General features: G+C 35.9%; 1 protein-coding gene across 4 annotated transcripts in view; it reads left to right on the top strand.

Moving 5' to 3' along the window:
- NBEA (neurobeachin) overlaps nt 1-26,613 on the top strand; it is a 522,877-nt gene that overhangs the window by 109,228 nt on the left and 387,036 nt on the right. For all 4 annotated transcript variants that reach the window (XM_072854755.1, XM_072854781.1, XM_072854766.1 and 1 more), the window contains exons 6-8: nt 6,891-7,017; nt 14,703-14,822; nt 21,331-21,477. In XM_072854755.1, the coding sequence (XP_072710856.1) occupies nt 6,891-7,017; nt 14,703-14,822; nt 21,331-21,477 (394 nt within the window). The remainder of the gene's footprint in view (nt 1-6,890; nt 7,018-14,702; nt 14,823-21,330; nt 21,478-26,613) is intronic.

Raw genomic sequence — 26,613 nt, 5'->3', positions numbered from 1 at the left:
GGAACTTTGCAAGTGCTTCATATGAGCCCCAGAAAGAAGTCAGTCTTACAGAAATCAAATGCCAAAGTTGAGTCTGTGTAAATGTAATGTGCTTGTAATACACGTAAGAGAAACTGAATATACCAACTTCAGAAGGAAATCAGGAACAATGCAAATACTTGTCATTTTTATATAGTGGCTTAAATAAAGCCATAATTAATAATTAAACACAGGAAAAATATTCAAACTGAATCATCCGTCTAAACTTCTTTACACAGATTTTAGACTTTGCCACATGAAAGGCTGAGTCACACACAACCACCACCAAGAGGAAGATACCAAAGCAAAGATTTATTTTCTTTCAATGTGCTTTTTGGGCATGTAATATCTTTTTCTGTTTAACTAGGTGAAAAATTTGTCATATAAATTAGGTCTTTCTTCACAGTTTCTTCTTAAAAGTCTTTTAAACAATCTTTATTTTAAAAGCAATAACTTAGTAGCATGCACAACTTCAAGGAGGACTTGAAGCAGAGGTGCTGAAAGCAACATCAGCTAGAACAGGTTCCTCAGGACCTTCTCCAGTCAAGTTTTTGAGTATTCTCACAAATTGAGACATCGCAACCCCACTGGGAAACCTGTACCAGTCTTTGACCACCCTCACAATGAAAAAGTTTATCAGTTTCAATTTGTGTCCATTGTGTCTTGCCCTTTCAGTGGATATCACTGAGAAGTCTCTGGCTTAGTCTTCTTTACTCCCCACCCATCAGGTATTTATACACGTCTTCTCTTCTCCAGGCTAAACAGTCCTATATCTCAGCCTCTTCTCATGTGTCAGAGGCTTTGGTCATTCAGTCCTTTGCTGGACTCAGTCTAGCATGTCCATGTCTTTCTTGTACTGTGCAGCCCAGAACTGGACAGAATACTCCAGATGTGGTCTCTGCAGTATTGAGGACAGGGGAAGGATCACCTCCCTCAACCTGCTGGCAATGCTTTTCCTAATGCAGCCCAGGATACCATTGGCTGCCTTTGCCACGAGGGTGCATTACTGGCTCATGGTCAACTTACTGTCCACTGAGACCACCAGGTCCCTTTCTGCAAAGCTCATTTCCAGCTGGTCAGTACCCAGCATATACTGGTGCTTGGGGCAGTTCCTACTCAGGGGCAGGACTTTGCACTTCCCTTTGTTGATCTTCATGAGATTCTTGTTGGCCTGTTTTTCCAACCTGCTGTGGTCCCTCTGAATGACTGCATGCTTATCTGGTGTATCAGCCACTCCTTCCAATTTTGTATCATCTGTAAGCTTGCTGAATGTGCACTGTCTCTCACCATTCAGGTTATTAATGAAGAAGCTGAACAAGATTGGACCCAGTATTGACCCCTGGGGTACTCCGGTAGTAACTGGCCTCCCAACTGGACTCATACCACTGATGACAATGCTTTTGGTCCAGCAGTTCAGTTAGTTTTCAGGCCACCTCACCATCCACTTATGTAGGTCATTCTTCATTAGTTTGTCATTGAGGTTATTACAGTGTTGAAAGGTTTTGCTAGAAAGTCAGGATAAACATCCACAGCTTTCCTCTCCATCCTCCAAGCCAGTCATCTCATCGTACAAGGCTATCAGTTTGATCGAGGATGATTTCCAATTTGTAAATCCATGCTGACTATTCCCAATCACCTTCTTAGGTATGATCCAGGCTTTAAGTGAGTACAAAAAGAAGTGGCCAGAGGCCTTTCTGGTGGGAGAGAGCAGTTACATCATCTTGACCATGAAGTGAAAACTAGTGCTTAAAAATGGAGAAGGGAAGCAAAGAAATGCTTTCACATTTGCCAGATGTGAGGGAAAAACTGCTACTGTTCTGTAATTAGCTAAATGCTAAGTGCTGCTTCAAGAACTGTAAGCCAATTTGGTTTTTTTTTAAATAATTTTTATTATCTCTGAGGTTGATGTTGGGCAGCTAAGTGACAGTCTATTAATACTTGTGTATTGGAACAGTATTGTACCAATTACAAAATGAGTGTGACAATCCTGGAAGAAAATTAGAAGTCTTTGACATTTGCAGAGATGATAAATAACAATAAGGAGGAAGGTTTGTTGCAGAAAATCAGGTTCAAATGGTAAGATTCAGAATTCTATAGCACAAATTCTAGTATAAGTGAGCCAATGTCATATACCTAGCAGTGACTAATGGGCACCATGCTTACAGACTTAGCAGTTATGTATTAGAAAGCAGTAATTACAGAAGGATGTTAAGGGTTATTGTAGGTAAACAACTGACCATAGACTGCTTTTTCATTGCCCAGCTGAAACAGCTAATGTGATCTTTTCAAGGATAGTCTGAACAAAGAGAAGACCGTAAAGGTGATGTGATCACTGCCCAAAATCTTGGCAAAAGCATTACTGGAATACCATGTACAGTTAAGAATTGCTACTTCTTTTAAAAGACCATGGAAAAAATTGGTACTTTTCAGAGAACACTTGGAATGAATTGTGCTCTGGAAAACACATTTTATAATGAAGCCTTCCAAGAAAATAAAAAAGTTATGAAATTAAGGATGCTCTTGACTTCTGTTTTCAGAATTTATGCAAAATCTGATGTTGATGGATTGTTTAATCAGACATCCAGTGTGTAGACAGCAAAACAGGAAAATTCAAACTTCTAGACACACAATACTATGGTCACTTTAACTATCACAATTATAATAAGACATGGTATAATAATAATAATCACAGTTTAATAGATTGTTGGAAATGTTTCCTCAAAAATGAGATAGATTATTTGTCATGAAGACAGTGCAAATTTAGGAATTTAGGGCTAACCTTAAGCGTGCTCAACTGAGAAGTCTCCATCCTCTAAATTTCTATACCTGTTTCTGCTAAAAAAGGAGATGGGGTGACATTACTTCTAAGTAAGGCCTGGAATTAGATAAAATCAATCCAGATATTAAGATTGGGGTTTTTTGGTGGGGTTTTTGTGTGGGTTTTTTTTTTTTAAGAGATGCTTTCTTTCAAATTGTGTATTGGGCTCTGTAAAAGAATTAGAAGGTGATATAATTGCTGCTTTTTGTCCTTAAAACATCCCAGTGCTTCCACAGCCATTTAATGGAAGAATGGCTAAAACTTCTGAAGGAGCGTTCTAAATTTTATTTTTACTGATGTAGGGACAAGGAAAAAAAACAAAAAAACCACAAAGCAAGCTGTCTAAACTTTTCAGTTCTTCTGTAGAGCTAATAATAATAGAGATAATGCAGAACAGTTGCAAAAGCACATAATGGAATTCCAGAGTTAGTAGAAAATAAACCTTTTTTTTTTTCTTTAGGCAAGAATGAATTAATATCTTCTCAATTTCAGTACTATGATCATATGTTAAATTGCTTGTAAAATCCTAAGCTAAAGAAACTGGAATCACTAAACAGTTTCACCAGTGGATGGAAGAATGCTTACCTGCTATTGAAGTGTAATAACATTCAGTAGCTGCTTTGAGAAACTGGCTGAAATGAAACATAACTATAAGGGTTTTATGAATGATCGGTAGTAAAATTGTATACCAGCTGCTATGGGAGGTAGTTAAAGGCTCATAAAACCATATGGGTGTTGACAGTACTGCACTTGTTGTCTCTGTGCATTTCATCTTTGGATGTGGCAAGTTCTGCATGTGTAGGTAATTGGTAAAAGAATTTCTGTGCAGTATCCTAGAGACCAGTCCTAGCCTACTGTAGCTTTGGCAAGAAATAAAATGTGAAGATTAACATAATCTGTATATTATAATGTTGAGGTAGACAGAGAATATATCTGAGTTCTCAGTTTCTCAACTACTGTTCTATTAGAATGCTAATTCATTTGGGCAAAAAAATTTAAAATTGTGGCTAAGCTTCATGTTTAGAAAATCATTCATTGTATTCCAAGATGAAGAGGAGAGTCCTGCTAAGAAATGAGCTATTTTTTTCATTATTTTATTACTTTCTTGTCTTCATATGCTGAACTCCATCCAGGAAGTTACACATGTAAAGACAATTCAGTGTTTAAAACTTCAGGAACAGTCCAGTTTGACCATAATTATGACAAAATCAGCCCAGTAACTGGGGGGATTAGGAAAGGGAAAAATTTTAAAGGTGTAGACATTTCTTCAAGAGCCATTCTTTTTTTTTTTTTTTTTTTTTCTTTTAACAGTGTTCTCAGTGCATAACAAAATGCTTACTAGCTCCTGTTCAAAGTAGTAGGATGCATTTTACACAATTTTAATAATGTTTTATCAGGTAAAAATGTGATGGTATTTGCAACAATTGAGTGTTGGTAATTTAAAAAAAAATATTATTTGTCATCTCTAATCGAATAATATGACACCATATGTCAGAACATAGTGAGTCTGTGTATTTTTTTCAATATCCTTCAGAATAAGATTCTGTTAGGCAAAACCATTTTAGCTTGTAGAGATGACTTATGTTGCTGGGAAACAAATTTGCATTGTGCAAAATGCAACTACCTGGTGAAAAGTTCTTTGAATGGCATAAAGCCCCAAGGAGGTAAATCAAAGTCTCAAACTAGCCCACAACACATTCAGTTGTTCTTATTGTAAAAGCTGTATTTTAAGTTTTTTAACCTTCATGTTGTTGTACAAAATTCAGTACTGTGGTCATGCAGGTTATTTGTGCATATGGCTAATGCAGGTTATATGCATATATGAGTAATATTCTTCCATGAGGCTGCTCACTGTTCCTTTTGTTGTGGGGTATAGCTGCCTATGGGGTCATTGTGGAAGCCACGTCACTGAAATGATCCATGTTAAAAACAGTCTTCAAAAGACACGTGGGAATGGCAGTGTTATAAATTGTCTTCACTGTTGAGGTCAGTGGTGATGGACAGTATGTAATTTTTCTCTTCATACTTAGGTTATATCTTAGGTTTATTTAGAGAGGACTTTTTAGGTTTATTAAGAGTGCCCTTTTTTTGCAAGAAGGGTTGTGTGGAAGCCTGTACAAAGGGCTGTGGCAGGGAATAATGCTCCTTTCCAGCACAGCAGCTTAAGGGGAGAGAGAATTGTGTACAACATATAGAGCCAGCTAGAAGAATGAGGAAATCACAGCCTGAATTTGGGAAAATAAAGCTTCTGCAACACCTTAACAAGTTGCTAAAGGAAAAGAGCAAACCCAGGCATGCCTGAAGGCCAACAGAACTACCTCAATGATCAGAGATCACAAGGCATAGTATGCTGCAACTCATAAGATGACTGAAATCAAGACTGGAAGCAAGGACCTCTGAGCAAGAACCCATTAGGGTGGAGAAGAGTAATCTATAGATGTTATTACTCCTGTTGTGTTTAGCCTGATCACTCTGTTTTTCACATTTAATGGAAGTATTCTAATGAATTGTAACAAAAGTGGCTTTCTAGAATTTGAGAATTTGAATGTCTCTTTTTGACCTCCTTTAAAAATTGCCTCATACGAGAAGAACATCTAAGCTCTGGCCACCTCAGGGTCTAGTCACACCATGTATCTTGTAAGGTGTTAATTTTTTTCAGAAGGTCGTGGTTTATCAGCTATATTACTGACAGTGAGGAAAGAGGAAAATCTGATTCTCTCCTTCATTAATGTACACATACAGATTTAACTGTAAGTTTCTGAAGATTGAATTAGGTTTATAACTATGCAATTTTGCTGCATATTAAAATGAAGATTGTATTTGTGTAGTAGGGTAGACGAAAGATGTAGAGTTTCAACAGCTATTAAGTAAGATGAAATCTGAACTTAGTATTTGCATATGCCTTTCACCTCTTAATGTTACTATGAAAAACCTAGTAAGTGTTTGATGAAAATGTTACAACAATGAAACTGTTTAAAACATCATTATTGTAATAATATGAAATTATTTTATAAGTTGCCTACGTTAAGGAAATGAGAAGGTGTTAATTAGTGGGCTACAGGAGTACATACAAATGTTCAAAATTATTAGTGTCTTTTTTTCTTATACTTGCAAAGCTTCATTTCAGAATTTATGGATGAAGTTCACCATTTAGACCTTGTATTTCAGCCATTGGTTATTTTTATAACCTGATTGGTAGCGAGTTTAAAAAAAAAAAAAAAGCTGTATAAAATGTGCTTCATATTGATGATAGCAGACTTCTCTTTATTGTACTTAGCTTTTCAGAAGGGAATAAGTGACATAGCTGTAGATATGGACTTGCCTTTTTAAAAATGCTCTGTGTAATGTCATTCATGAATTTCCACCAGCTCCCTTTGCAAAATGTTTTTTAAGAAGTCCAGAATTTCTCTGTACAATGCTTTCGATTTCAAATATAAGTAGAGAAATGTATGAGCTTTCTGCATTATCTGTCTTTATGATATTTGTCACAAGAAAGCTAGTAGTCCTTTTTCAATTTGACAAATGAAAATAAATCCACAGCTCAGATGATTAAAACTTCATAGGTCATTAGCTTAACTAAATAATAAGTCTTGAAAAAGAAACAATTCATGTGCATAGTAATTACCTTGAATACAAATTTGTATGTCATAGTGGCCACATTGTTCTCCGAACCCCATAAAATTGTAAAGCATCTCACATTTGTTCTGTGATGGATTTTTCTTTACAACTTAAATCAGATGTGTTATTTTAAATGATGACGAATTAGGAAGCTGATGGGAAAACCTGATAGACACTATATTTACCATCTTGGGTTTTTGTAAAGAAAAAAAAAAAGTACTGATTTTTAGAATGTAGCCTGGAATAAAGTAAGTGATGAAGGTTAGTAGCTCCCCCCAAAGAAACGGTGGGGAGAGAAGATATAAAGGAAATTAAGTTCACAGTTCCAGGTACTAATTTCTTTACTTTTTCATGGCAATTTAAAGTAATATTTGGACTGTTTTATTATACAATAATTCCCCTTTTTCCAATTTAATTAATAATTCTTTCTTTTCAGTTTCCGCACTAGCAAAGGTGTTGGGTATTCAGCTCATTTTGTTGGCAATTGCTTAATAGTTACATCATTGAAGTCAAAAGGCAAAGGTTTCCAGCACTGTGTGAAGTATGACTTTCAGCCACGCAAGGTAAGCAAAGTGGTATGTACAATAAAGAATAACATTGAAAACGTGACAAAGTGCTTCTGGGAAGAAGGGCTAAAATTCCTTTAGTGCCGTACTGTTAGTAATAACTTCTTATTTATAAGTAGCTTCTCTGATGGTCATGCAAAGTTTTATGTCAGTTACAGACCAGAATCAATTCAAGAAAAATACAGTAATTTATAAAGTAACACTTCTATAAAGTCAACTTGTTTTTAAAAATAGCGCTTAATTAGCTTCAGATAAAGAAGAATTTTGAGTATTTGTAAAATGGTCGTATTTTATTTTTAAAAGGCCATCATTCTATTTCTGAACATTCTGTACTTGGTAACTTTGGTGCCAATGTCTGGTACAATTTTTCTGGCAATGGTAGAGCTTCGTTATCTGTTGCTGTGGGATATAAGGCTCTGAACTTTCTTCTATGTCAGTGGCATTTTGGGATTTATCATTTTTCATAGTAAATCTTGATTATTTCTCTAGATCATCTTAGTGTTCATTTCTACTGTATGCCTAGTACTCCGAGGAGAACAATGATTCTGCTGGCTTCAATACTTCAGTTAGTTGACTGAAGCATTGACGTTTCTGTACAGCGAGTATTACGTGTTTGTCATTGATAGCAGCCTTGTATATATTTTGCTGTGAAGCTCATTTTTTATGGCCTTAGAATTTGTATATTGAATTTCAGTGCTTGTTTTGTTTTGAGAAGCCATTGTTCACTCGTCAGCTTTATGTTCTACTATTTTTCTTGGTATGCATTTGTGATTCAAAGTCACTGATTCTAATTCTGTTATGTAGCTTTGAGGTCATTTGTGTTTTTTTAAAACATAGTAATGTCTTTTTCTAGTATATTCAGGGATGTATAAAGCCTTATAAACACATATCTGCTGAGTGTATTGAAATGAATCAATTCTGTTTTGCAAATTTTATTTAATTTTATAGCCAGAAAAGAGTTTTCATGACAGTTCAGTTTTAAAGTAGCACGTCTGATGCTACTGATAAACACTCAACCTAGCAACAAATGGAATTGTTAACTTTTAGATTACGTTATTGATAACTAGCTTTGGGGATCTAGCTGATCATTTCTTTACTTGTTGATGAAGAAGCAGTCTTTAATATTTTAGCAAAATATTCTTTTGATTATTTTTATTATGAATGATTAGTTTCCTTCATGCCACCCCTGGAAAATTTTAGCTCTTGCTACTTTACTTAAAATACTTAATTCTGAAGTACTAGTAGATGTATATCTCATTATATGAATATCAGTTTCAAATCATAATCTGCTGAAGTATGTCCAAATATAACTTCCATGCCAGTTTTATATTTCTCAAAGATCGTGCTTCATACACTTTGGGTTGTATGTCAGATTTAGAAAGTATTTGAAATAAATCTTCCGGAATATATTTGCAAGTGGTTTCATATGATATATTTTTTCCATTAATAACTTGTGTGCACATGTATGTGGGAAGATACATAATGCATAATGGAGGAAAGAAAACCTGTCAAATACAATTCCTGGCTCTAACAAGTCAAAACATATCCTGTTTAAATCAATCATGTAGATTGATTTTCTTCATGTTATTTAGGTATTACATTGGTTCCACTGTGCAAGCACTGAGTGTGTAGATATGTATTAAAAAATGTGTACCCATTTACAAAGCAGCTTACTGTCCAAATGCTAACTTGAGAAGTGTGATTTTTGCCATCAGATATACTATTTTCTAGCCATTTGCTTACAGACACAGACATTTCAGCAATAGCTTTTGCCAGAAATATCGTCCTCATTAAACTTCTGAATAATGTGGGTTTTTAAAAAATTTTTGTTGAATCACAGTAAAATTATATATTCAAGCCCTCTGGTCACAAGCTCTATGTAGGCAGATCAGAAAGACTCTATGTTCATGTGAAGATCTTCCCATTGTTAACTATGTCATGTGAGACCATTCACAGAATAATATGTAATCTTAATTTAGAACTTTAAGACGTGTTAAGTAGTTACTTTAGGTTTTAATTATTGTATTATAACAACATTATGAAAGCAAGTATTTATAAAATACATATAGAAATTTGGTCATCATATCCCCAAATAGAAAATGTGGGTGTAGTATAATAGACTAACCTCCCAACAGAGCTAATCTAGCTTTGGCAGTGTTGTCTTTCTGGGACTTCAAAGTGAAATTTTTGTGCATTAGTAACCCCCAGTAATTTTCACTGCCTTGAGTTCCAGCCTCAGCATCAATCTTTGTAAAAGTATGAACAGGAGAGCACTGTAGTTGAGAGCAAACAGCTTTTTTTTTGGTGTTTCTAATCCTGAACACCTTTACTAATTGTAGTATAGACTGAAATAAATTCCACATTTTGGAAATATTTAGTGTGTGATGCCTCATCTTGATGCCTCATCTCTGTGATTGTACTGTGCTATGGAGTAGGAATGTGACTTACTCAGCAGTGAGTGATTAATCTTGAAAGATTTCAGCAGTGTAAAGAATTGACAGGCTGTTATCTGAAGCGTCTTTGAGTACTACCTAAGGAAGCTCTTGTTATAGCAGAGAGGCATGGTCTTGGTGCATTTTTGAGAAAATGATATAGGGAAGGAGACTGTAGGATAAACTTGAAAGAAAATTGTATTACTGACTTCAAAATTTTTTTTTTTAAAGAGGGAATTTTTCAACTAAAAGTTGAAGAAAAATTGTATTTGAGATTATACAGCTTGCTTTGGTTCATTGTGTAGTAGTAAAGTCCTGAAAACCATGTCCTCAGATACAGAATAGGAGAGAAATCAACAAAATGCCTGTACATCAGCAAAGAACATTCGCATAAATGAGACATAGATAATAGGAAATTATGAGACAAACACATATGTTTTCTTCTACATATCTAAAAAGATAAAAGAGAAACTGGAATGTCTATTTTAAATAAGGTTATTGACGTAATAGAAGTATCAGAAACTTTGTTGACTTGACTGTCAGTGGACACTCATTTCAAATTGTACTTAAAGTTACAAGTGACAGTGGGGCAGGTCTTGCCAATAGAGGAGTGATGCCCTGTATTAAAGACTTAACCTAATCAGGTAAATAAGTTCATTGTAACAATAAATAACAGAGTTTCTGTGTGCTGAAAATCAGTAACTAAGTAGGAAAACCATACTATTCAGATCAAATTGTTAGCCACATGATAAGGAAGGTTATAGCATCTGTGATGAATTGAGGAAGATCAGAAAGCATACTAATATAAAGAAGCTTACATTACTTTGCTATAAACTGGTGGCATCTTACTGGGATGAGAGTTCAAACTTTTAAATACCAGAAGCATTTGGATTTATTTCCTTTTGAAACTTTTAGAGAGCTCAGAGGTTGACTCTTGCTTGACTTTGTCTTGAAAAATGCAGAATATGCTTGGATATGCAGGATTTGCTATTTTTATTTTTGAGGGAACTGCAAAAAACTGCCTTCATTTCTTAAAAAAAAAAAAAAAGAAAATAAGAGGAGCAGTTAAAAGATGGAGGTGTTTGATAGTGCTAGGGAAATTGCTTATATGAAAAGATACAAAAGGCTAAGAGCAAATATACCTTTAGTCCAAAAAATCCAACAGAAAGTTTAAAAGCTCCTCACAATGTACCTGAGCACAGATAAATAGCAAAGTAGAGACCATTGTAAGTAAAAAGAAGTTGTTCAGAAAGTGGAAGTTGTATCAAAATGAAGAATACTTAGAAAAGTATGTTATAGCAAATTATATGTAAAATGATAAGACAATTCAATTTTTTTTTTCCAGTCCGTAGGGGCAATTAGATGACTCAGCCTTAATAGGAGCCCTTGAAGAATACAGTATCATAACAAAAAAGCTAAATTAATTAATTGCATCATTGTTTACTACAAGACGAGTCAATGGGGATGAGTCAGAGGAAGTGTCTCAAATTGAAATGTCAGTAGAAGAGGTATAGAAATCAATATAAGAGATAGTAATTAATTGCCAGGACCTTACAGTAGGCATCCCCAAGTTCCAAAAAAATTTGAATATGAAATTTGCCAAGTTATTAATTGTGGTATATAATCTATTTTGTCAAAAAAATGGGTGATAGAAAATTATACAAGTTTTAGAAAAATGCTTTGCTGATATTTAGAATTACAAATTATCATGCCTGAATTCTTAACCATCAAAATGGGATAGAAGCTAGACTAGAAAACACATAGATAAAAATACTGGGGACAAAGCAACGCAATATTGCACTGGAAGTCTTGTCCCCCACTTCTGTTGAATTATTTGAAGGATTCTTACTGGGCATAAGAACAGGTTTGTGAGACAGTTTATACATGCTGTGTGGATTCCTCAAGAACTTTAGGCATTATACTCCTCTGAAAGCCTTAGAGAAGTGATGCTATCATGCAGTAAGAGAATTTATATTTGTTAAAATACAGGGATGGAGGGATATGAATCAAGTGAGCAAGCAGGAATCTCAGAAGGACCTTTATTTTCCTGTCGATAGGAATGCATTATGGATTTAATTCGGTGGAGTTTGTCATCCTCTCTTTTAGGAACTAGATTTGAAAACCTATGTTGCTCATTTTATCTAGATTGATACTAGTGACAAATATGACACAGAGAGTAAAGCATTTTTTAATACTTTAATACTTCCCTGGCTAGAAAGAAATTACAGTTTAAGATGTAAATTTAGTTAATTCAAGTGCAGGAGGCAAAAGAGCAATTTTTTTGCTGGTTTAGTTACGATAACGAGCTGGGATAGACTCTGTGTGCATGCATGTGTGTGTATGCATGTGTATCCAAGTAAAGAAAAGCTCAATGTTTTTTGTAGAGCTTGCCTTGTGGATCAAATTAATGGGCATAGGTAATGCTCTGACATAGCAGCAATGCTAAAGATTCAAAAAAGTTGCATGGAAGAAAGGAGACTTGGACTAAAAAAAGCTGCATGTACATGAATGAGGGTTAACATGGGGAAAAAAGAAGATAATAAAAAGTATATTATATCATTTTCCTAAAGTTTGACATGGAGACCAAACCTCTCCCAAAATAGCATTGCTCATTTTAGTTCCTTATAGATTCTGTGGACAGTGTTTCAACAAAAGTAATGAACAATTTATTTCCAAATGAATGAATAATCTATTAAGCTTAAGCTACACACAGGGACAGTCTTACAAACTGGTATGTTGTCAGAAATGTTCTTAAAGCACTGTAAAAGAAAAATCACAGATAGAAGATAAATGGATAAAATTTGGGGCTTATGGTTGTCAGCTGATTTCTGCTACAAAAGTATCAGAACTGGAAATATGAGTAAATAGTTATAAAAGGCTCAACCTTTGAATAGTGCTATTGCAAAGAACACCTGCTGTTGGGCTGAAAGTATTTAAAATCATCATCACTTAGTGGAGGCTATTGGTAAATTAACCTTTGAAGGAAAGATGACAAGGGAATTTTTCTTCTAAGAGATTTATGTTAGGTGGCGTGGAAGCTTTGGAAAAGAAGTGTTGATGAAAGCAGAGCTCTGGTCATGCTTAGTGTCTGGTTAGCATAGACACCAGTTAAGCTTCTAGGCTTTGAGTTATTAATATTTTGTTGAATTTATGGTGAGTGTTCCTTTCTGAAATAGAATCTGCCTACAAAATGGGGAACAATACTTGCTTATTGAGCTGTGGGTTTGTTTTGTGATTTTTTTTGGCGGGGTGGGCAGTGGCCTACAAAAAATACTTTGTTCATGGTTGCTTGAAAAAAAAAAAATTAGACTGGCCACATGTGACTTCATAAGCCAAAACTGTAGCATTACGTCCTTAATCTAGTGTGGCCCAATAAATCTGTTTACTTGTATATGCAAGAAGCGAGATACTCTTACGTACTGTTGTATGATTAGTAGGGGTTTTTTCCCCCTTCTGTTAACTGTAGGTTCTAAAGAGGGGAAAATGACAAGATATTTTTAAAGACCTGGAAACAGATATGGAAAAATATGTGTATTTTAATATATATAGATATAGATATATAACAGAATACAGCTGAATTAGAGGACTACTGCAACGATTATTGTCAAAATATATTTTGCTGCATGCTTTTTTATTTTGTAATTCTGTGCTCTGTCTGATTTCAAAATCAACATATGAAAACTTTTTGCTTTTATTTTCTCTGATACAGAGAGGCAGATTTTTATATTAGCAGGTTCTGTATCTACTTACCCCAGCTCAGGGAGAGAGTCACCAAGTGACTTATTAAAATAATGCCCTGAGGGATGCAGAAGTTCTCTGCTTTGAAAAAAAAGAGACTTAGCTGAACATAGAAATCAAAAGATAATAACTGAAACAGATACCAAGAAAGGGAAGGCAAGTAAATTGTAAATTACTATTCCAAATTATTAAAATATGAAATGGTGTTTTCAAGGCCGATGAGCTGACTTTTTCACAGAATCAACAAGATTGGAAAGGGACGTGTTGAGACAGCCTAGTCTCACGCCCTGTTCAAAGAAGGGACACCTAGATCAGGTTGCTCTGGATGTTGTCCAGTCAGGTTTTGAATATCTCCAAACAAGGAGACTCCACAGTTTCTCTGAGCAACCTGTGCTAGTGTTTGACTATCCTTACTGCTTACTACCACCCTTGTTACATATGTTTAAATGGAGTTTCCTGTATTTCAGTTTGTGCCCATTGCCTCTTGTCCTGTGACTGGATACTAGTGAGAAGCCTCTGGCTCCATCTTCTTTATCCCCTGCCCATCAAGTATTTATACACATGGATAAGATCCCCCTGAGCCTTCTCTTCTCCAGGCTAAAGAGTCCCATATCTCAGCCTCTCCTCATGTGTCAGAGGCTTCAATCACTTAATCATTTTTGTGGCCCTTTCTGGACTTTCTCCAGTATGTCAATTTTTGTCTGGTTTGTATATGTTTTGAAATTATACAGACACACATTATAGTTAAGTATGAGTTGATTTGCAGATCTTAAAGATTAAATTTCCATTCCTAATCTTAGATGAGTTTAAAAGCTCAGCTTTAAAGGAAACTAAGGGTTTTCTTCTTGAACTTACTCATCACGGACATGATTCCTGTTGAACAGACTATTTGAAAGATCACCATAGTTGTACTTGGAAGCATTTTACTGTGATGCTTTCTCTGATTATATAATGCATTTTTAATCATATGACAGTTGTCCAAAAATTGGTGGAATGGTAAAGAATAGAGGAAGAAAATCATATGAAGCAATCAAGATGACATCTTAAACTGGGCTGTAAAATTTGCTGTTGTGAATTTTTTCCTTTTATTTAATAATTTCTGCCAGAGAGCTATGATGAAAAGGCAGAGATATGTGATATGAATTTGTTAAGATAAGTGCACATAGAACTGGATTTCCCATCAGAACTCAGTTGTGTTTTGTGTTACAGTGTATAGTATTTAAATTAAATTGCACTTTCAGGAATGGAAGTGTATTCAACTTTTTAATTGTATGCATTTTTGCTTCTAGTCCCATAAAGGGATGCAGGTAGGTACATCATTATGTTTAGGCATGGTTCTGCTGACTGGACTTGACATTACACTGACTTGACTTTTAATTTTACAAGTTTGCAAGGATTCATCTGTTTGTATAACTTTACGAGACTGGTCACTTATTTTTAATACCATTCATTAACTTTATGTTTTATAGCACAAAACCCACCACTATATACTGATTTCTCATGTCTTTCCAGTGGTACATGATAAGCATTGTACACATCTATAATCGATGGAGAAACAGTGAAATACGATGTTACGTAAATGGTCAGCTGGTATCCTATGGTGACATGGCCTGGCATGTTAACACGAATGATGTAAGATTTTATTTTTTTCCTTTATCATAGCTTTTCATTTTAAAATAAATTGAAAAAGAAAAAAAAGTACTATATTTGTTTCCTCTAGATCTTTGTAAATTTTCTTTTTTAACTTTCTCCTTTAATCTATCTTCCATAGTTATGTACTTAATCAAATGTAATATTATTGATTTATTTATATTATTTTTTTTTAGTATATTGGGGATTTCTTTTGACTGTATTTTCCATAGCTATTTGAATGAAATTTTGAGAGATTTTGTTTGGAGAGACTGTTATAGCTAATATTTTTAATATGTGACACCGTATAGAGGACACTGATAACAGTGGATTAATACTTAGCTTTTTCCATAGGAAAATGTGGTAGAGTTACAGATTTTACAGATTTAGCTTGAGAAAAGTCCTTAAGAAAAACTGATTCATTCTGCCAAATGACTATGCATACTGCCAATGTATACAAAAGTACTCATTTTTGTATCACATTAAGTTCTGTGTTGAATTCAACAGGAGATATTTGTTAATGGTTAAAAGATTTCTATGCTTTTTGTGTTATTGAACATTAAATTTTAAGTAGGTTTTTTTAATTGCAGTAGAACTGAGTAGCCTGAACTACCATCAGAGTCATATTGTTTTAAGCACTGTATAAGTATAGCAAGAGATTATTTCTTCTGTGCAGAGTTTACAGTTTTAAACCAACAAGATAGACAAAAAGTGACAGCTAGAAAACAGAAGCATGGAGAAGTGTCAAGAGGTTTATAGTATTAAGCAAAGTCTGAAGTCTTATGTCTGTCTCCCAATAACAAGTATATTTTGCCTTTTATTGTTTGACTTGACATTAGTAAGTAGGCAGTTGACCAATATTAAAAACGCTGTGCTAAGTGTTAAGGTATTAATATTTAATTAACATTGTTAGCAAGTACAAATTAACTGCTACAAAATTTCATCCTTGAAATACTGAGCAATTTTCTTGGGTAGTAAACTTCTACAGAGAGATGTCCTCCCTTATTGGCCATCCAAACCAGTTAAAAGATATTGAGAGACGTACAGTTTCATAGCATTAGTCAGCTCAGAGCAAAGACACAGTGATCTTGCATCTGCTTGTCCTACAGTCAGAAATCAGTCATTTTTACCTGGAGAAGATTGCATCTATACCTGTTAATACACCTGTATCTATTAATTGGACTGAGTTCAAATTAACAGTATATTCTTGCAGGAAATGCATCCATTTTCATATTTTTTATATGTAAATTCTTTTAATGAAATCGGTATAAGTTCCAAAGTTTTTTTTGTGGTCTCTATTTGTACCTTCTACTTTGGAAGGTTTGAGAGTCTATGCCTAATGATGCAGAAAATAGGCACTCTTTCTGGCCCAAAGTTTTGGATGAGGAAGGCAGACAAAATGATTCTCTTGTGCTTTGCCTTCAGCTGAAGCTGTGCTAGACTTTCAGAGGTGCTTGATTCATCAGCTTGCTATACTTTTGTTATTTCTTATTTATAATATAATTCTCAGTTGTTTCTGACTGCCTATATAGGATAAGGAAGCTCTTTTGTACTTAAGAAAGTTACCTGTCTTTTGCTAAATTCTAGAAGCAAAGTTGGATTTGAAAGGGAGAATTTAAATATTACATGTTAATTAAAGTAGGAGGGCTCTGCTTGCCAAAACTTCTGATCATCATTCTTTGTTTTCTTGCTAGCATTTCTACTTGCAAGAAAAGTCAAGCCTTTCAGTTTTTGCAGAGCATGGTTTCTCCTTGCTAATGTAAACATTTTTGTGATGGGTGAGAATGTGATGATTGAAAAGCCAGCTGAGGTCTCAGAGGATCTGGGCTGAGTTACTAGTTATATGGTGTGGGGATCTGTAATCCTTAATGACGAATGCTTTGCAGGAAGAGCTGCTCCTTCTATTCATATTTTCTTCACAGTATGCCTTTCAGCTTTCTCATGTAACAGAAGTACAATCTTTTCTTAAGGTGGGATTGGTTTACCAAGCTTTAGATGTTTTGATATAAGTCTTTTAAATTTCTGCTAAGATTTTACTTTGTCTGCTGGAGAATAGACTAAGTTATGAAACACATTAGTTGTCATTAGCTCTCTATTTTTTAATAACAAAAATCTGTTATATCAGAAGTTCGAAATAGAATAGAAAGTAGGAGAACTTCAGGAAAGACGTATGAATGCAACTGTGTAAAAGGCATAAAAAGGAAAGTAGGGGAGCATGTACATAGGCTCCTTAGCACTATTATACATTAGCTAGGAAGAGAAGCTCTTGTTTTAACTGTATAGGAAGCAAAGCTCTTGTTTTAACTGTATTAGAACTTTCCTGTTTCATATAAAGATTGAGTTGTTAAAAGTATTCCCTTGAAAAGACTTGAGCAATTATCCAGCTTATTTGTTAACTTCTACGTTCATACCCTTCCACTTGGATATAACTTTAGTGTCCTGCAAGATGACAAGAAAACACCTTACCATAATAGCTTTGGGGGGAAAGAAAAAACTATGCAAGTCAGCCAATCATTCTTCGTTCTTTACATCATATATTATGCATAATTATTTATGTAGATTATACTGATAGATTTAACAGTACAGGTTGTGAAAACAGATAGTGAAAACTGAGAAAGGGACAGGAGTTGCATATTGTTGATGAAGTGCATCTTACTCTTTTTCAGTCTTTTCTTATATAAGAACATTGTAAGATAATTGAGATGTAGTGTTTAAAACACTAAATATAATGAAGACGAGATTTTTCGGTTGCTCACTGTGTCACAGCTACCACTGAACAAAATGCATTATGATTAAATTTTTTTTACATTAATAAAACATTCATTGGATTTGCATTATTGAGTTTAAGATTAAGGGACTGAGTTGAATTTATTTTTTTTAAGTATAGGTTTTGTCTTAGTAGAGACTGTGAATTTATTTTATTTTATTTTTTCCCAGATTGATCTTGCATTACAATTCTTTTATATTTTTATGACTTTTTTTTCAATATCTGACATTTACCTCTTGTATTCAAAAAAAACCTGAAGAATACCTCAGTCTACAGTTTTCATATGTAACCTGGAAGATATTGAAGTAAAGATGCAGATGACAAAAAGGGTGAAAGTTTAAAAAGATGCTTTTTTTTTTTTTCATTTTCAATTATTTTTTTTTCCTTGTATTTCTTCTAATTCATTCTTATTTATACACCGCCATGAAGTCACTGGGTTCTTAACTGTTTCTGTAATATGGGCAGCAAGATATAGGCTATTACATGAAGTAGTCATTAAGGCTTCACATCCGTATTCTTCACAAATGTATGTTGTCTTAATAGACATGTTTCATCTCAGGATTTGCAAAATATGTCATCTGTACAAAACTCTAAATCACTCAAACCTTCTTCAAGATTTTTCGTTTTATTGAGGGGACCTCCATGTATTAAAAATGTTGCACAATGTTCAGCCAGAATGTTAGAGGGAAGATATGAGTGTGGATGAAGGAGAAGACACTGTAAACTTCTTTGTATAGCTGTTTCTATTGTGAGTGCTACTGATACACAGTTTCCACAGAGCCATTTTCGGCTCCAACTTCATTATTAGTATTTAATGAAATATAAAAAACATAGCAATGCTGAGATTCATTGTGTTAGGGTGCTACACAAGATACAGTAGCTAGTGGTAAATAACTCATTGAGTTTATATTCCAAGGAATAAATATAGCTAGGGATTATGACAAAAAGATTAAGTGAAATGCATGACAGGGTATAACATAACCAAATGTGTGCAATCACTAGCTGGTCAGTAGTCATGATCAGCTCTGTATGCCTTATGGAGTTAATTATTTATAAGAGATCAAATACACTTTGAGATGGAAGTTAAATTGGAAGAGTTTGCCTATTAGAGCTGTTAGATTAGGAATTTTCCCCAGTTATGGGAAGTAACATGAGAGAAAGCATAAAACTTCTCTTCAAGGTGTGGAATACGGGGATACTGAGGTTTGGTGGAAGATTTTTGTTCAGACAACTAGATGAAGGTAAACTTGATGATGTCATGATGTCTTTCACAGAATTTTGCATTTCTGTTGAAGGATAAGGAAACTGTAGAAGGATTTAAAAAGTTGACATAAGTGGTGAAAAGCCAACAGGTTGATGACATCAGTAGCACTTGAGCTGCATTTGAAAGAAGGCTTATAAGCATCAAGAATATTAAGGATAAAGTTATGTCCTTAAGTAACAAGGTCCATAAGTCCCAAGAGTTTAATTTTTTATGTAAATAAAATAGGAGGATTTGGACCAAGGCACTGAATGAAGCAGATCTGTCAGTCACCTCATCTTGGGGTCATTAATGACATACTACCAGGGATGTAGAAATAGGCAAACAAACTTGGATCAGTTGGTGTCCGTCAGGTTTAAAACTGTGGAAATGTGAGATAGTTGAAGGAAGACCAAATGAGCTATGAGTATTGGGTGCTGATTTTTAAATAAATAAATCAGGTTTATGGATTGTTTGACATCTGGAACAGAAGTGAATAAAAATTACCAGAAGATTAGGAGTTAGCCCTCTAGTCCAATTAAAAATAATGGAAACACCTAATCCAGAAGCACCAGAAAATGGGAAAGCATAATCTGGTAAGAATGAAAAAAGACAGACCTGGAAATTACTACAGGTTAACAGACCTAGAATGTAATTATATGTAAAACTCAGAATCCATTGAGAGCTACGATGGCTGTTGTACAATTAATGATAACTAGAAGAATCCAGGAAAACACCTTTTTAATAGGCAGGAAAGTATGACTCAGAATTTGTAAGTATAAACTAGGAAAAAGGGTGGCATCAGTAGCTCAGAGAAATTCCTCAAATAACCATTAAAAATTGCAATTGCTCAACATGAATGGACTTAACACTTCCTGACAGTAATGGCGCAGGTGTCAGTAAAGCCTTCAAGGCTAAGCAAGACTTGAAAGAATCATAGAATGGTTTGGGTTGGAAGGGACCTTCAAGATATCTAGTTCCAGCCCCCCTGCCATGGGCAGGGACACCTTCCACTCAAACTGAACTAACTGCTCAAACTGAACTAACTGAACTAAGGTTCAATTAGGTTGCTCAAACTGAACTAACTGAAAATTGTTAGGAAGTTTCACCATTAGATTTACCAGTAGTCAGAGTGGTCTCATAGCCCATCTTTTGCACTGTGCATCCTGGATATGACTTTGTGAATCAATTTTGATGTAGTTTTTTTCAGAAGTTTTTTAGTTTCCTCAAAAAAAATTATTAAAAAAATTAGAAATTCCAAGGGAAAATAATTAGAAGAGGGATTTGGTCAAAAGGAGGATAAATCAGAGATAAAATCCTGGATACTTCTTAGCTCACCTCACTGCAAAGCTGAGCTCCAGATCTTTGACTTCCTCATAACTCTTTAGACAGAATCCCCTTTTCCTCGTTAATAGCTTATCCACCCAGATCAGTTGCTGTAGCAGGTCACCATATTTGATTCTATTCTCCAGACTGACAAAAGTTTTTCTTAGGGTAATACTCAGCAGCCAAACAAGGTGAAAAAGCAGGCTTCCTAATGCAGGTTCTACTGGTTGGCTGACTCAGCTCAAAAAGTGAGGCCTAATCCTTGTTTCCATTTAATAAAGTACATGTGACTCAAGGAAGCTGAGAGAATAGCCTTGCAAAGATCCTTGTGCTTCCTGTTGTTGTCCTCTTGTGCTGTGTCTTGTTTTTCATTTCCCCAGATCTTTATTCTAGACAGTTACGTTCTAAACTTTGTTTCATCTGAAAGCCTTTTTTCTTGGAAGCACCAGAAGAAGGTAACCTAATTCTTGCAAAATAAATTTAAATTTGGAAAAAAAAAAAGCCACAAAAACCCACTTCAAATCTGAAACAATAGGAGATGGACAGATGGAGAACTGCAGAAGGTCTTGTGCAGAGGGATAGTTGTTGGAAGGAGGAATAGAAAATAACTCTTGTGACTGTGGAAGAAGAAGAGGAGTTTAAGGTCAAACCAAATCTTTATAGGCTGTGGTCATAGAGGAAGGCTGTGCACCAGTTGCAAACTGGAAAAATTTGTATTTGTTTTTTTCTGCTAGAGATGTTTAGCTCTGGTAGCACAACAGTGAAAGAAGAGTGCATTTTAGCACGTGTTCTCGTGTGTTAGCGGTGGGAGTTCTGATTATAATTACAAGGAACTTCAAGGATTTCATATTTCCTAGAAGGCAATAGGGAAGGTTATTTGGTACTTGAATATACTGTTCTAATTTTCTCTGTTGTATGTTGAACAATTAATAAAAACCAAATCCTAGCAGCCAGTCATAACAGCATGGTAATACTGACCTGTAAAACAATTAATGCTACAATATTCAAAATCAAGTTGTTCACCACAGGGAATCAGGTACCGAAGTAATAAATGATTGATTTATTTTCTTAATTACAGTCTCCCTTTATTTTTTGGCTTCAGTAGCTGTACATGAATATTATTTCATTGTATAGTTTGTATGACTAAACTTCATTAACATTGCCTCTTTCTGATACAGAGCTATGATAAATGTTTTCTTGGCTCTTCGGAGACTGCTGATGCTAACAGAGTGTTCTGTGGCCAGCTTGGAGCAGTATATGTATTCACTGAAGCGCTCAACCCAGCACAGATTTTTGCAATACATCAGTTAGGACCTGGATATAAGGTAATAATGCATCTTAAAAAATGTAAAACTGGAAAAACAAAATAATTGATATATATAGTTGGAAGGTATATATGCATATAGATATTCTTCTTAGGATCATGTAGAGCTATGTGATTTTTTTTCAGCAAAAGAAGAATATTTCTTCAAGTATCCTAACTAGCCTTAATTTCCACCAGCTCTTTGAAAGATGCAAGTTGTTTCTTTAAAGCATAGCTGAAACATGTTTGTATGTGAAAATTTATGACTTTGGGTCATAATCAGATTAGACCAATTTTGTATCTGGTGTACTGAATACCAGGGGAATAACTTTCTTCTCTACTGTTTGTGTTTAAAACCTGAGTTAAGACAGATTAACATTCAACAAGGCATAATAAACCAATTCTGTTCAAAGGCACGGTTTCAAGCAGTTCTGCTGAAGTAAAAGTTGAGCTTTTTACTCATGCTTTGCCAGTGACATTTAGGGGACAGTTTGGACAAATTAATGATGCATGCATAAACTTGGATCTCTAGTATGAACAATCACTTATGTCTTGGAATGGCTGAGTATAATATTATTTCATCAAGATAAACAACACAGATACTTTGCAAAAGTCTGCAGAAACTGCCTAGTGGAGAAGGCTTGAAAATGAATCTAACCCCAGCTAAACACTATTGAATTTCTACCGTCAATTATTCCCAAATTTTCTTTTTCTGATTTGTGAAATTTGCAGTACCATCTGAAGTAGACTTTCAGTTTTTTAGTATATATCATATACTCTGAAAATAAAAACTTTTAAAAATAGCAAGTAAAAATCAACATTTAGATTCTAATAATATTAATTTGGTGTGCTGAAAATGATTGCTTTAAATCATTTGATGACAGCTAACACTTGAATGACAGTGACAGTTGAAAATATCTTTTATGGTATGTATGTAATGTGAATAGCCAAATATATGTCAAGGTTACTTGAAGAAGAGGAAGTCTATTGCATATGGTTGATGGTGAAAACCTGCCTTGAAACTAAAAATGTTCAGTCAGTGAAGAGAAGTGTGTCACCTGTGCAAACAAGGAGTATTTATTCCAAACTTAATATTGTATTTTGTTTGAACAAATATTTCTGCAAATGTTTTTTTGGTCATACAAAAGAAAGTCATGTACCCTTGTACTTCTTAATAATAAATGTGGTAAATCTTTATGAATTTATTAAGTTCCTGGATTTGCAGCAGCATACTGAAGTGATATCAAATGGGAATAATGCTTTCATTTGTTTCAATAAATTAAAATCATTATGTAATGTTTTGTGAGTGTTGTAGGGGTTCATAAGGCATACATGCTTTCAGGGTAAACGTTTCCAGTAGTTACTGCACTAACCTTATTACAGTGTTGTCAAATTACCTTGCTTGATTCATAGGCTTCCCTTAAACTACATTTCTTCACACCTATAGCTTCTTACTGATTTTTGTAAAATGTCAGTTAGATGAAATTTAATACTTTGGGGATATTCTTCCTTGGTATATCATGTTTTCAGGTTTAGGTTGTGTTCCCAGCACAGTTAATGCCTCCTTCCTCTCTAAAGTAGTTTCCTTCCTTGTCTAAGAATCTGAAAGTATATTTTACTAATAGCAGTTAAAAAGAGCAGGTTCCTAGAGCAGGACCCTAGAAATAACACAATTTCTTTCTTTAACTTCCTTATTTCCAAAAAATAGGTCAAAACAGAACCCTTTTTTCTCACCTTCTTCCAACCCAAGCTCTATGCACAACCAAAAAAAGGAACCACGTCCTGTAATTTAGAGATCTCAGGGCACTGATAGTGGCTTTCACTCAAAGCTTGCCTCTTTCGTGTCTCAGTTAAGTTTATTTCTGTAAATTCTTTCAGATTCTTTCAGACGTGCAAAGGTTCATCAGTTCAGAACACTTCAGTATGGTATTTCATAGTCAAGGGAGCCTCAATTGACAGGTAGCTCAAACTGCTGGACATTAGAGATCACATTCTTGCTCTTACCTAACTTGCTGATGCCAACTGGCCTTTCAGAAACTTTTCTTAAGTAATTCACTACATGTTCTGTTCATTCTAATAGTTGGTATTGTTAGCCAACTGGCAGAATCAACTGTTCAACTTTTCCAAAAGAGCAACTATTCTAGATGCATTGTGAACTCCGGTTGTGCCAAAGCTTTTCTCCCAAAGGAGGGTTATTCAAAATACTTAAGAATTTTTGTAGAATGTCTTCATACAGATGTTTTTTCTTTCCTATGACTGTCTGCGGTAGTTCCTTTGATTTACAATTCTTACTTTAGTCCACTATATCACAGGATTCTGATTCTTATGGGAAAGTGACCATCCCTTATTTAGTGCTCTGCCTGCTCTGTTCTTGACAAGAGACTATGATTTTGCCTCTCGTTCATCTACCCTCACAATCATTCATAATGCCCCTAGTCTACAATGACTGCCATTAAGACCTCTGGAATACAGAGAAATCTGCATAGTCTACCAGCATACCAGAGATCAGGACAGTGCAGTAGGCACACAACTGTGAATATATTTAGTATGTAATGTTGCAAAAACACCAAAGCCACAAAGTTCAGGAAAAGGCAGATCTTGATCCACAAAGAAAAGTGAATCTGTTGCACCTTGTCCCACCCCTATTCTGTGATGCAGGTAGAAGCAACAGATTTTAGGATTAACTAGAGAAGTAATTAAAATAATCTTTATTTATTATTTATATATAATATTTATATAATTTATATATATATAATATTTATGTTAAATTATTTATTGCACATTACATGCTTATTACAGAACGTTGTAACATAGAAACAGTTCATAATACTTCCATGCTGGTCTTCCTCAACATGTCCTTCTGAATGCATTTAGTTGTAACCAGCATGCCTTAATATAAAAATTTATTTATTAAGCAAGGCCTGTTATTTTGTTAATCACATCCATTGGGATCTGATGACATCCATGTTGCCATTCTATTGCTAAAAACTGGATCTCTTGTTCAGGTCACTTGACCTTACTTTGTTTTATGGCAAAACCAGCTTTCAGAAGGATTTGGACTATTCTCTTCCCTTTCTCAAAACCAACTTCTGCTGTATTGCCGCACACAATGATGTCATCAATATATTGCAGGTGTTTTGGAGCCTCACCCTGTTCCAGTGCCATCTGGATCAGTCCATGGCAACTGGTAGGGCTGTGTTTCCACCCCTGGCGCAGTCGATTCCAGGTGTACTGGACACCCCCCCAAGTGAAAGCAAACTGTGGCCTGCACTCCGCTGCCAAAGGGATTGAGAAAAACACATTAGCAATATTAATTGTGGCATACCATTTGGCTGCCTTTGACTCCAATTCATATTGAAGTTCTGGCATGCCCAGCATGGCAGCACTCAGCGGCAACGTGACTTCATTCAGGCCATGACAGTCTACTGTTAGTCTCCACTCTCCATTAGACTTTTGCACTGGCCATATGGGACTGTTAAAGGGTGAGCGTGTCTTGCTGATCACTCCTTGGGTCTCCAGTAGATGAATCAGCTTGTAGATGCGAATCAGGGAGTCTCTGTTGGTGTGGTATTGCTGCCAGTGTACTGCTGTGATAGCAATCAGCACTTGTTGTTCTTTGACCCTCAGCAACCCCACAACAGAAGGGTCCTCCGAAAGACTGGGCAGGGTGGACAGCTGTTTAATTTCGTCTGCCTCCAAAGCAGCTATACCAAAAGCCCACCGGTACCCTTTTGGGTCCTTGAAATACCCTCTTCTGAGGGAGTCTATGCCAAGGATGCACGGAGCCTCTGGGCCAGTCACGATGGGGTGCTTTTGCCACTCATTCCCAGTTAGGCTCACTTCGGCCTCCAATACAGTTAGCTGTTGGGATCCCCCTGTCACTCCAGAAATACAGATGGGTTCTGCCCCGATATAGCTTGATGGCATTAGGGTGCACTGTGCACCGGTGTCTACTAGAGCCTTCCACTCCTGTGGGTCTGATGTGCCAGGCCATCAAATCCATACAGTCCAGTAAACCTAGCTGTTCCTTTCCACCACCTGGCTGGAGGCAGGGCCCCTCTAGTCCTGGTCATAGTATTTGTTACCCACTTCTTGTAAATACGATTCAGGAATTCCTTCATTAAAATCAGGAGGAAGATCATCCCTTCTACTCTGCCTGGGGAACTGCCCACTGGAAACTGGAGCAGCAATTTTCCTGGAAGAACCCCCTTGTGTGATTGTTTCTCCTTGCCGCTCACGTACCTGCGCCTCTAGGGTCGAGGTAGATTTTCCATCCCACTTCCTCATGTCCTCTCTGTGATCACACAGGTAAAACCACAGGGTGGCCCGTGGTGTGTACCCTCTATATCCCCTCTCTTGAGCAGAAGAATGCTTATTCCTAATAGCTGAGATACTGGTTCATGCAGGTGAAGAGTAGGACCTATCCTCTTAGAGTTGCTGGACCTTCTGGGGCAGTTTCTCCACAGCTGAGACAAGGGAGGAAGAGAGACTTTCTTTGTATTGCTGAAGTTGGCGAGCCACTTCATCCACCGTTGGTGCCTTTTCATCTTTCCAGGTCAGTATTGCCAATGAGTTGGCATACGACACTGGTGCGCTCCATACAAAATTCCACCACATGGGTCGTGTGCACTGGACTTCATCTGGATCTTTGGATAACTGCTCATTGTCCAGGTCACTGTAAATCTCCTCCAGCATGGCTAATTCCCTCAGGTACTGTATACCTTTCTCCATGGTGGTCCATTTCCCGGGGTGACATATAACATCTTCCTTGAAGGGATATCTTTCCTTCATAGCTGACAGGAGTCTCCTCCAGAGGCTGAGGGCTTGTGCCCCTTTTCCAATCACTTTGTCAGTGCCCCCTTCCCTAGAAAGGGATTCCAGCTGTTTGGCTTCCTTAATCTCTAATTCCAGGCTACTGGCCCCATTATCCCAGCATCGGAGCAGTCAGGTGACAATGTGCTTGCTTAGACGATGGCAGAAATCTTTTCGCCTATCTCACAGCTCACTCAGAGATAGGGACTGGGTGGTTTCCTTCTCATTTACGAGTTCTTCTTCTTCCTCTCCTCATGATGGCCCTGCTTTTTCATCTTCCCTTACTAAACGAGCTGACTTTCACTTCTAGGATTTCTTCTTGTGTATGGGGGTGACTGATACCGAC

Source organism: Ciconia boyciana, chromosome 1, assembly GCF_034638445.1.
Source record: "Ciconia boyciana chromosome 1, ASM3463844v1, whole genome shotgun sequence".
In the NCBI taxonomy this organism is placed as follows: domain Eukaryota; kingdom Metazoa; phylum Chordata; class Aves; order Ciconiiformes; family Ciconiidae; genus Ciconia; species Ciconia boyciana.
This window is presented reverse-complemented; position numbering and strand designations above follow the sequence as displayed.